The following is a 12,840-nucleotide window of genomic DNA, read 5'->3' on the forward strand; positions in this document are numbered from 1 at the left end:
GTAATCTATGTTTTAACCATGCAAACTTACATTAACTGCAGTGTATTGAAAAAACAAAAACCGTCCTGACCATAAGAAGACACCCACAGGAACTTGTGCTAGCCTCCTCATATGTGAAAAGCAATGTGGAGGTTGGGCATGTGGAACGAAGGAGACTGTCTCACCTGCACATGATCTCATGAGTCAGTAGCACACGGCACATCTCCGGGTTCTTGTCCTGACCTTCATAGATGATTGGCTTGGAAAAGAAAGAAAGAGAGGTTGCAGTTAAACGCCTAGATTCCAGCAGGAACCGTCGGACACAGACCAGCAGACGGAGCCCATTTTCACAGGAGCTTCATGACCGGAGTGATAGAAGGCAACCAAAACAGCAGAGTCTGTTTTTTACCCCTGGTTTAATAAAATTCCCAATCCTGGAAGAGAGAAATTCCTTAACACTGGCTTTCTGTGACTCTATGATTTGGCACTGACTTGGACATGGTCCGAGGCTAATCTTCTGTCCACCATCTCAAGTCATACAGTATCAAGTGAACCCCACCCAGGCACTGCTGAGTTCTACTATAAAACAGAGTAGACATATTTTCTGAAACTCAAGAGAGCAGATTCCCACATCAGAAAGGCACGACCCTGAACTCAGAGGGCTCAAGCGCATCGGAACTTTATTACGGCTCACGGCCAGAGCTGGTTATCGAGCAGCACCATGGGAACCCAGCGAGACCTCTCCAACATCTCCAGCTGGAAACAACCCATTTGGATGCCACGGCCCAGCCGGCCTGGGGGTCATGGCCCACATGTGGGAAAAACATTGCTGTGGAAGAAGCAGTTTCAGAAGCAGGCGCTAAACTGCTTCCTTTCAAGCGTATCTGGTGCCTCATGTTTTCTTGATGGGGATTGACAATTACAGGACAGCAGGGAGGGGGATACATGTGGCCAAGGCCTGGATGCTAAGAGGAACCAGGCTCCGAAAGTACTCTGTTGGGGGTGGACAAGTCTGCAAGACTGCAAAACACCTGTCGCAGATGTGGTAGGAGGAGGGATTCGCTGAAGGAGTCAACTTGGGACTCATTGTGTCATTTGCAAAATTACAATACGAATATTTATTTGGAATCTGCAAATGATAACCAACACATGACAAACTAAATCTGGAACGTGGACTTGATGATGTTCTTATTTTTTTCAGAGAACTAGGATGAAATGCCTCCAAGGGCAACAACACAAGACTGAGAAAGGAAATGTCATCTTTTTCCTGCCTTCGTGTCGCTGTATCTCCACCCTTCATTCTCAGGCCTTAAAAATTCATGACTCATACTTCCCTGTGTTTGAGCAAATCTGGAAAGAGCTCGTCTTTCTGTCCTGATTCTCTCTTTGCCTCATTCTTCTCTCTCTCTTTCTCCGTTGCTCTCTCAACTCTCCATCTCATGCTTTCTCTCTCTCGGCCTTTTCCTTTCTCTCTTGCACTGGCTCCTCTATCCCGCTCTTGTTTTGATTATGACATTTTTCCCTTTCAGATGTTGAAAGAGTGAGGGTAGCTGGGCGCAAGGCGTAATGGCCCGTGTGTTTGCTGGCGGCCTACCTACTCTGGTACGCAACGTGCCAAATAATCGCTGGGGTGTGTGTGAGGTGGGGGGAGGGCATGCGTGGTAGGCCGGAGGGCTGGAGGAGGTGGGTGTGGGGGTGAGCAGTTGGGATGCCAGACTGGAGCACGGAAGCACCATCTGGCAAGGCCTACCAATATTCTCTCGAATCTTCATGGTTGTGCTCTCACCCCTCCCCCAGCTCAGTAAAAAAAGAAAAAAAAATGGCAAAGACTGGCAAAGCTTCTTGCACCCACCCTCCCCCACCCCGCTCAGCCCCCCCCACTCCCCAACAAACACACACCCATCCAAAGCTGAATATCGGGGCTGGTGTTCCGCTCCAACCCGTGCCTCGCTCGACAATGCCAAGCGCGTCACCTTGCTAGGACTCGAGGATGTCGTTAAGCTAAGCGCAGGCTGGTTGCAAATCTGTCCTGCTGCCACGCAGTTGCTAAACGCTCTACGCGGACAACACGCCTCACGATGCCCGCTGCCACAGTGCTTAACTGGAGACACTAAAAATAACAATAATAAAACACAAGTGAAAAACAGTGACAGAATCGTTAAGCCTACTTTAAATAGAGTTGCTGGATGGTGGGATCGTCCTAGTTGTCAGCTGATATGCTGGCTTACAAGAGCGTACAATTGATGTATTGTCTGAAGTCTTTCAGGTGTACTTTACACTACACAAAAGGCCCTGAAAGCGATAGCGCTGCAGCCGACACTGTGGCTGGCACGCTCGCGGGACTTGCTCTGCAGGACGCACACCGTGGCTTTCTCTCTTGCTCCACAGGCATCAGGGCCGAGGTCTTCTTATGTGGGCACCGAATGCATCACCGTCTGCCGCCCACCCCGTGCCCACAGACCATGCAGGGCTGTCTCGGCAAGCGTCCCGGTCACGCGCTGTTGTCCTTCTGGGGGTGTCCTTGTCACTTACGCTAAAAAAGTCTTTTGCAATTCGACAGGATACGACGAGACAGAATGGAATATGTCCCCGAGATCACGTTAATAATTGCGTGATCACAGTAGCAGGGGAGAACTATGTCGTAAATTGGAAAACACTGTAACCGTATGTCGTGAGATGAGGGACAGAATAGCCGTGCATGAGCCGCGTCTCCCACATGATGGTCATTATCCTTTGTGTATTTCACTAGGAGCATTTTTGGTCAATAGGTCAGCATTTATTTAATAGATATGTCATCTTTAAGGATTAGAAATTCTTGATTTAGCTTCCTTTATACAAAAGAACATCTAGATTCTATTATTTCTTCTGTGAAAACACCATCCTTCCAGTAAAGGAAACTGAGTAAAGACACACTGCCCTCTGAAATGAGCGCCAGTCTTAACGTCACATGGGTGATATTTAGGACCACCACAGTGCCACGCCAAAGTACATGAATGGTACATTAGGAAACATGCAGCATTTTAATACAGCTTTCATGTTTTCATATCCTCAATTTTCATATCCTCTCTGGAGTTTTCCTCGATGGCTTTGATGTGATGCCTGGAATCGCAGCCATGTAAACAAGGTCCTATAAATAGGCGGAAGCACGCTTCCGACATGGTTAGCATCATGTGTTAGCGTGCCAACGCACCACCGCCGACGCTTTTCCCAGGTCGCGGTGCTACATTTTTAAAAAGGGTGCCGCGATTTCCCCTTTGGTTCCCAAACACACACAAACATACACACAGACACACACAGCTATCCCACCCTACATAAAAAACATAGGCATCAAACTTAAGGAACCAGGAAACAGCGACGACATGGTGACGGGAGAGAGCTGTTTCCACAGAGAGCAGGAGGAGGCTTATCTTAAATTAGAGATAGTGGAAGGTAGATGTTTGGGTTGTAAAGAAGGAAGACACAGATATCGCTAAAATTCATTGAGATGTAAAATTATAAAGACAAGGCCGGTGAACTGGTGAGCGCAGGCAGAGAATGTGGAGAGAACTTAGCTAGTCGTCAGCAGGTACAAAAGAGGCAAAAAGAAAAAAACTAGAGACAAAAAGGAGAGTGAGATGAAGGAAGAAAGAAATAGCAGCAGGGGCTAGAACGAGTGTCAGCACTGCCTTCATCAGCACAGTCACTAATCACAGACGGAGCTGAATGACTTTCACCCTTTGGCTGTCCCTAATTCTCTCTCTCTCTCTCTCTCTCTCTCACTCTGTCTGTCTCTACCTCTCTACCTTACTCTGTTTCTCTGTCTCTCTACCTCTATCATACTGTCTCTCTATCTCTCTACCATACTCTGTCTCTCTATCTGTCTACCATACTCTGTCTCTCTACCTCTCTACAATACTGTCTCTCTATCTCTCTACCATACTCTGTCTCTCTACCTCTACCATACTGTCTCTCTACCTCTCTACCATACTGTCTCTCTATCTCTCTACCATACTCTGTCTCTCTATCTCTCTACCATAGTCTGTCTCTCTACCTCTCTACCATACTGTCTCTCTACCTCTCTACCATACTGTCTCTCTAACTCTCTACCATACTCTGTCTCTCCCTTTCCCATCCCTCTGTTCCTCTGGGCTTTTTATCTTGACTAGGATCATAGAGAGTGTGTGTATGAATATATGTCATGTGTCATGATTAACTACTAATAGCAGTAACAGAATAACAGAACGACACACACCAGAGGCCACATTTCCACAAAACAGTGCCTAAACCTCTCTGAGAGTAAAAACATCATAATCACTTGTGTTTGCCAGCACATGTCATGTACTTGGACTCTGTCTTGGCCTATCTGGTGCTGTGAATGCTATATTCAGGATACAGTTACAGTCCCCATATGCAATAGATATATTAGCAGAAATGGATAATGTGCCCGATTAGTGTCGTTCTGGTAAACGCTGATCCCATAAAGTTTGATGAAGAATTATCCTTCCCAGTAGGTTCAGAACAGGCTTGTGGGAGACCTGTGGCTAATACAGCACTGAGGAAAGTGGCAGGCTTGTGTAAACTTCTCCATGCCTGCAGCCATTTGCCCCTCCACGGAGCCACAGACACCCAGCGACCACAGCTCCACAGTCTGTGGTGGCTTCCATCAGGTTCTGGAGTGACATACTAAGGGACAACACAGAGTGACGTGGGACCACCTTGGGTGTTATGCAGAGCTTGGGATTTTACATCAGCTGCTGTCTGCTAGGGAGGACCTGTCTGGTTCCTGGAGCATCCGTGAGGTCCATGTCCGGCCTAGATGAATGCGGCCCAGAGGAGTTCTGAATGGTTCTGGCCAAAATAGTCTGAACCAAATCTCATTTATCCCAAGGAAATCAAAGCTATGTGCTTACCAAGCAGCAGTTCTGTGTTTCTCATAGCAATTCTGTTGGAGAGAGGGGAACCTTCTTGAGACTAGGGGCATGGAACAGCAGTGAGTAGCACCATTGAGGAAGCATAATACATTGCTATTTGACTACTTTTTTACGCCCACACCTGGAAACAGGAGTACACAAGTAGGAGTGCATCAAGTTGAATGCCAACTGATTCATACCTTAAGCAGTGTTTCTTTCACAAACCTGAGCTTTCTTCCAGACAACGTGCCAACAAAGGACATGGCAACCTTATTACAGGTGACTTCTATTACACCCATACCATTAGATGCAGGGGAAGAAATAATGAATACAAGTACTAAATATATTCCGAGATCTGCCAGCAGACAACTACAAAAGGGAGAAGCCAAGGCAACAGAGTGATTATTATTATTTTTTTTAACTTGACACCAATAAACAGAGGCAGCACCAAAGTGTTATGTCCTCCCACAAAGTGCAGCAAAACAGTTAGTTAGGAAACAACAGCTCTTCCTGGCACTGAGTCGCTGTCAAAGTGGCAGCTAACTGGGTGGAAAGTGCTTTGATATCCCCCATGACACATGCACGATAGATAGATAGATAGATAGATAGATAGATAGATAGATAGATAGATAGATAGATAGATAGATAGATAGATAGATAGATAGATAGATAGATAGATAGATAGATAGATAGATAGATAGATACATACATACATACATACATACATACATACATACATACATACATACATACATACAAAGATGTGTGAAAGAAGTGGTGCCCACAGGTATGTTAGTGATCATGCAGCACATTGAGTGCTAAAATGCTACAGCGCAGGACATCTTCAAATACGACAAAAGGCCATTGTCTAAAAAATAATTAACACCTAGTTTATCATATTACATAAATAATGACAACAATAATAACAGCAGAAATAATAATAATAATAATAATAATAATAATATGAACCGTCACTAATATCAAACTTCTATGTGCCTATGGAGCACTAATTAAGCCTAATCCAGGATCAGCCTTGGTCACCTCCTATTTTAGTGTCAACCACTGCACGTGAATCATCAGAGTTGACCCCAAACAGCAGCTGGGGGTCTAATGAGGCTTTGGCAGCAGTTCACTGAGCAAGAAACAGGCCAGGCTAACAACATAAGCCTACAATGAATTCCAGTCGAACAAAGCTCTTAGGGCAGATGCCTATGACATACGTTTTTATGGTCTATAATTAACCTCAAAACCTCCTCAAGGAGAATGTGTGTAGGCAACGATGTGGGTATATTTACTGCCTTGAAAAGTTGAAACGAGCGTAATAATATGAGAACGTGTTAAACCGAACCTGCTGATCACACGAGACATAAAATCAACTTTCCTGCACACATGAGCAGACATACAGACACCACAAGTGCCCCTGAGAAATATCTCGATTTGTCCAGTGTCAAAATAATAATAATAATAATAACAATAATAATAATAATAATAATAATAATAATAATAATAATAATAATAATAAACTTACGAACGAACACCCCGAGAAATTCTGCTACCCTGATTGGGTCATATGAAAATGTGTCACTTGGAACGCTACACGCGTACGCTCGCACACGCATACGCGGAGCCCTTCCCCCGGCAACGTTCACACATGTACTGCAGATATGTATTTGAACCCGTCGACATGCTCAGCGCCCCAACATGTATGCATTAGCCTCTGTTGACACTGGTATGCTAAGCAGATGGTTGGATACAGTTGGAGGAGAACCCTTACCTGTTTAGTCATGGAGTCAATTAGTCGGACGTAAAAATCCTGTTCTGTTCTAATGCCTGTAACAGAAAGAATGGTCGTAGGAGAGAGACTTTAGAAACTAAAACCATTCATGTTTTTAGATCACTTTTTTAGATTTGTTTTTATATAGGCTATACGTAAATCATATGAAACATAACAAATAATTAAGAATGACCGACAAAAAATAAATAATTACAATTTCTCTTGTTCAGCCCAGTACGTGTGCTCTGCATATGACAAAAAAGTGATACTGATATCGACATCTGCATGGTATTTAAACAGCAGAGGCGGTATTTAGTGTTACATGTTCAGCTTGTTTACACTGAAAACATCCAAACTCGTTACATTGCGGTAACCCTGCTTTTAAACGCTTTTAAACGTATACCCATAGAAAAGCACTCGGGTACTGACTGCGAAGGCTGTGTGGTGACAATTGTAAAGCAGAGGAGAACGTGCTATACAGCAACAGCATTCTATAATGAAAGACTGCGTAAGAAATGTTCTTAAAATATTAGGCAGACAGCACACAGAATGAATAACGTTTATGTATGTCGCCAGCACAGCTATATTTACCAGATGTTAAATGCACGGTAACAAACAGAATGTAACCGGGAAATTGACCACATGATTAGGCCGATGATGGACAGGCTGTCAGCTCGCGACTAATGAGCTCATGATAAATTTAGACCAATTCAGATTCACTGAAGAACAGTGTGTTAACGATATTCATTCCATTGTGATAAAACAAGTAGGCAAATTGATTTAAACCCTGAATGAATTAATAGATCAAAATTAATCATAATTTTTATTAATTTTAGGAAATATGGACCTTTGACGGCTTCGTTCTGAATTACTCTGACAGTGTGAAGTACTTAATGTAAGTCAATCATTGATTCAACTTAATTGTTTACAAAGTGCATATTATATAAATTATTCTAACGTTGACAAACAGCTAAATCAATGTCAATCGTCTGTATTAGATTATTTGCTCTAAAGGCACCTGCCTTCCGGTATTATTTCTATCGGATGAAATGCAAATTGGACTACCCAATATCATCGTCCTGCGTTGTAAAAGTGCACAAACTCGAAGAAGGAATAGACAGGCCTGTGAAACCGTGTCTTACCGTTGCTGTAGAGAAGTTGTAGTCTGTAATGTATTCCATTGTTCGTCTTTTCTCCAGTAGTCTCCTGGGCATAAATATAACGTTACAAAGGATATCAAAACATATAGTGGTTTACAATAGTGATGAAAATATCACGGTTTAAACAAACACGATGATTTTAGTCTGACACAAACACTTCTAAGTAATTCACATGAAGCACAATTTACTGCATGGATTTATTTATGTCTTCATAGGCTGCTATAATTTTGGAAACGTACTTTTGCAGTTCAGAGATCACCACTTAGTTGCGCAAAGCACGGTGCTATTACAACGGTGGTAACAGCCTGTAGAACAATTTCTTTAATTTATTGTAACTATTTAATTAGCTACTTGCACTAGGCATTTTTCCGTCACGACAGAAATTTGAAATTTCATGCCTTGAATTGCAGAGATAAAAAGAACAATAACAATCATTAAGTAAAATGTTAGCAATGATAAGTAAAATGTTTGGAAAATAACAAGGAGAACGGTGTAAAAATAATTAACTATGCAATGGATATGTACGCCTTTATAAATGTAAAAATATTAGCAAACCCTAAATAACCATAAAATTCCACAATTGAAACGTGACATCAGAAATAGTAGAATTTAGAGAGATTGTTATAAATTGGCTTCGATCTTATGCGTCCTTAATTTGCGACTTTATTGATTCTGTTGTATTTGACATCCACACTATCAGTGAAAACACATATCCATAAACAAGGATGAGCCCGCAGAATGGTCTTCCAAAATTAAGGACGTGCCTAGACAAAGGTTGAATATAATGTAAGAACTAAAAAGACTCCAGTTTGGTAAACTCACCTTTTCTTTCTCAACAAATCCAACAAAAGAGGTTCTCTCAATTTCCACCGGTTGCCCTTGTCGATCATAAAGGGCTAAAACGAAGTGAAAGAAGTTGGATTTTCGAAGATTTGAGGGCGGCTGCTTTTCGAAGTGTGCCCGGGCCAACCCAACTCCACTGTAGACAGACAGGCAAACAGTACCTCGTGTTAGAACATCCAAGCACAGTGGACTTCGATATACGCTCGCTTTAGCCATTTAACATCAATCTACTGCGCTTTCTGTCCCCGTGCGTGTGAGAAAAGTATGATTTTTAACAAACCGATGTGATAACTAGTTATTACACTTTGCACTTTAACAAGTATTGTTTTTTTGTTATTATTATTATTATTATTATTACAACTATTGTTGTTGTTGTTGTTGTTGTTGTTGTTGAACTTAACAACGTCCTGTCAGGGGGAAATTAAGTTGCATGCAACGTTATGGCTTAGTGAGTGACGTGAAAGACTTCCGTAAAGGGCAAAACACGGTAAAGTCTAATGGAAAGGAAACAGGACATAAGATCAAGGCGTCGAAAATCCGATAAGAATTTCCCAAAACTGTGGCTATTACCAGGAACAATCCGCGCTCCGTGGGAGTCATCGCACTGGGAGGTAACGACGCTGCCTGGGGCTTACCTCTGGGCGGCCGTGTTCGCATCCAACACCCCGGCACCTTGCATCCATGTCCGGACTGCGTTCATGCCAGCACCTAGGGGCTCCTCTTTCAAAGTACTCCCACTCCGTTGGATGCTCTCCTGAATCCCAAACATGAAAACGCGATCTTTCACGGTCCCCGTAAGTGCGCGTGTGCTCTCAGGTGTCCACGTCCCGTTCACTCTCACGAGCCGAGAGGAGGTTAACGCGTGCGCGACAGAACAAGCTCGCGGCGCTCTGATGTCCAAATGACAGCACGGCGATAGGATCAAAACAAGTGCAGAAATAGTTAGGACAAAATCCAAGTGTCACCAAGACGAAAAGGGGACAGAGAGATTTTCATACACACTATATCGAGAAGCAAATGTCGCTGGAGCCTTCCGCAATGCCTTCTCCGTGCGGAGATTTAGTAGAACGAGTTCTTGTGTCAGTTCAAAAAATAGAGGGATCAAGTACAGCTTAGAGACTGCGCTATATCAAATGTCATCATCCTCCAAGAAGTTTTCTCGTCTTTGCTTTCCCCCTTTTCCGACACAGATCTTACTCTGTCAGAAAGATTAAATGATAAAGGAAAGAAAAATCAAAAGGGGGGGACTCTTGTCGCTGCAGATTCCGATTTGCCTCTGTTGTTAAAATTGAAGTGATTTGTGTCCCTTCCCAAAGGATTCCTCTTTGACTATCTCGGGGAACCAAACATGAGCACACTAACCCCAAAGGGTCGAGGGAGGGGCTGAGAGAGGCGGACCGCCTTCGAACAAAGGCAAGCCCAGCGTCAGCTCGGCCCAACCACAACGCCAAACGCCTCATTACATATTCCAGGCCGTCCTTTCTCCACCACCCATCGATTAAGTCTGTCAGAAGTCACGAAGGTCCGACTAGGGAGAGATGCCAGCAATAAAAACTGTACAGAATTACGCCCATCGATTATCGACATCTTCCCATTGCCAACGCGTAATGATAAACGAAGTTGTTGAATTAATTAGTTTAACTATTGTTTAAGGGGTCTATGTGACAACTTTTCATGTGACCAAGGGTTTCACTCACAGTGTTAAGATGGGCAAATCCACTTGGTGCTACGGTCAATCTGGCTGTCAAGTAGTGCCAGGCTCACCTGCTGCTGATCGATTCGTGTAACCATTGGCGCTCCGCTTTCGTTTAGCTAATTCTGAGTTTTAAATTCGGTTCAGTTGATGAGTTCTCCCATAAAATAAATGTCAGTATACATTCTCCGTAAAGCAATGCAAATTAATTCGTCGGCCACATTAGGCAAACTATGGCTTTTACTCTAAATCTGGGGGCAAAAGATTAAATTCTGACACGGATACCTCCCCCAAATAAAAAAAACTTTTAGTCCACAGTTGCAAGTACGTATTCATAAAGTCATATTCTGGATGTGTTTGACAATACAAAACATGACATACATTTTAATATTGGAATATTTCATAAATAAATATTTTATAAATAAAACGTGTAATGTTTATTTGTGTACGGATGTCCCAATGAAGACAAATTTTCATTACATCACTGACAGCTGGACAGGATTTACTGCAGCAGATCAACATTTGTAATAGTTTACAGGTTTGAAAGCGTAAGAGGTTTAAAGAGTTGCTAAGGATGTTTTATTCCCTTAAGTGAGGTTACAGTTAAAAGTAAACAGAGAAAGCACACGTTGGTAAATTAAACTGCAGAGATGGAAGCAGCAACAGACAGGATAAGGTTTTAAATACGGCATTACTGTTAACTTCATAGAAAAAAAAGGCGCTCTCAAGTGGTTTAGAAATACATTCCGAAGTAGGTAACATAGAAAAGTATTCATCTGCCGTGTCTGTTAGATAAGTGTACACACTGTATTAGAAGAAACCTTTGTTGTTGTTGTTTTGTTTGTTTTTGGGTTTTTTTGGTTTGTTTTTTGAGGCAAAAAGCTCAAACGATTTCTGTATTACAGATGAGAACAACGAAAGTGAAAAATATGAATGATTTCCAAGCCATTACAATGACCAAGTCAGCCAGAACGATCAGTGATGTAATACTGATAGATGTGCTGCTATAGTTTATTGTTTTTTAGGGATGTGTAAAGAAGTGTTCACCCCGAAGATATAAATGATGCAGGATAGTAGTTCTAATCAAGAATTGCCTTTCCTAACACATCAGTTATATGACAAACCAGGATGTCAATGTGTAGACTAAAGAGAGCTTCTAACAGTTTTTCATATATGGAAAAAAAATATTCTTATTTTTAAATTTGTTTATTTGTGAGATTTTTATAACCTGCTTAGTATTTTATCTTCATAGTTTTAGTATTATTTAAATAGATGTTAAATAATTGATGGTTTTCGTAGCAGAAACTAGTTTCTACTAAGTATTGAATGACAGCTCCTCAGTTCTCACTGATATAGTGTCATGCATATGCGCAAAAACTAATCAACGTCAAACGAGGTTACGCAGTTTCAGACTAACGCACACAGGCAGAAGGCATAAAGCATCACTCATGTAGCCAATCGGTTTTTCCAAGTGGTTGCAGTGAATGACAGAAACGCAGCCGCGTGCTCTGTCCCCTTGGGTAAGTCCTCTATATTTATAGGCCGTGTTCCCTCTTACGTCCTCACTCTGTGAGAAACTTTAATAGGACCATATAATTCTATTACCATGCCCCCCCCCCCCCCCCCAAAAAAAAACCCCGGTCCGAACCTATAAAGAAATTCTAGCTATATACAACGGTAGACAATGCAATCTATGATGAAAACGGAATGAAAACCAGTTAAGTTAAATGTCTACAGAATAAGACTAGTCAACTGCTTAGGTCAGGTTACGAAGAAAGAGAAAATTTTATATTCTGTTATTTTAGCACGCCCAAGGCTTGTAGGCCATAGATGGAATTGCTTTCCACACAGCGGCAAATACAAACAAATGCCACGAATGCTTGGTTATTTGGTGCGCCTCCGAAATTTTGCAGGCATTAGCTATGCTGACAGTCATATTATGAAATGTAAATGAATATCGATAAAGTCTACTGTAAAACAACTCTGCAACAAGAACACGATTATTATTATTATTATTGTTATTATGATTATTGTTATTAATAATAATAATAATTATTATTATTATTATTATTATTAATGTTTTCTGAACCTCCCCTCAATCGGCTGTATTAGTAGCCAACTACACTGTAACCTTTGCATATATTGACGTGTTTCTGGAATATTTCGCATGTAAAACAAACAAAAATGTCAACTGTAAGTGCTTATTCATGATATTACTCACAATGTATTCAGCATAAATTAGTCATTATAATCCACTGTGAAGAATGCAATTCAGGTGTGCTAAAGGAGTAGTTAGGTTTGCATAATTCAGATTTCACCAGTTGCTAAAATAATATCTAAAAACGCAAAGATCTACTACATTATTAGCATTGATAACGCATGCATCATCTAGTGCATTTTCTAGCTAAACGTAAGGCTCGAAAGGAAAAACATTTGGCCACATTTTGGTTGTATTCTTTGCTTTTTAAGGATAAGCTACTGTTAGGTGAGAAATATTAGCTT

General features: G+C 41.8%; 1 protein-coding gene across 4 annotated transcripts in view; it reads right to left on the minus strand.

Moving 5' to 3' along the window:
- The window catches only part of ebf1b (EBF transcription factor 1b), a 99,942-nt gene extending 89,955 nt beyond the window's left edge, over positions 1-9,987 (minus strand). For 2 of the 4 annotated variants that reach the window (XM_081719017.1, XM_081719015.1), the window contains exons 1-5: positions 9,281-9,987; positions 8,625-8,781; positions 7,785-7,848; positions 6,643-6,698; positions 165-238 (exon numbers count right to left, since the gene is read on the minus strand). In XM_081719017.1, coding sequence (XP_081575143.1) covers positions 165-238; positions 6,643-6,698; positions 7,785-7,848; positions 8,625-8,781; positions 9,281-9,414 — 485 coding nt within the window. In that variant the 5' untranslated portion in view covers positions 9,415-9,987. The remainder of the gene's footprint in view (positions 1-164; positions 239-6,642; positions 6,699-7,784; positions 7,849-8,624; positions 8,782-9,280) is intronic. The other 2 variants (XM_081719016.1, XM_081719014.1) reach the window with 1 other exon arrangement.
- Positions 9,988-12,840: the final 2,853 nt, after the last annotated feature.

This window comes from Electrophorus electricus, chromosome 8 (genome assembly GCF_041902795.1).
Source record: "Electrophorus electricus isolate QZ-2024a chromosome 8, ASM4190279v1, whole genome shotgun sequence".
Classification (NCBI taxonomy): domain Eukaryota; kingdom Metazoa; phylum Chordata; class Actinopteri; order Gymnotiformes; family Gymnotidae; genus Electrophorus; species Electrophorus electricus.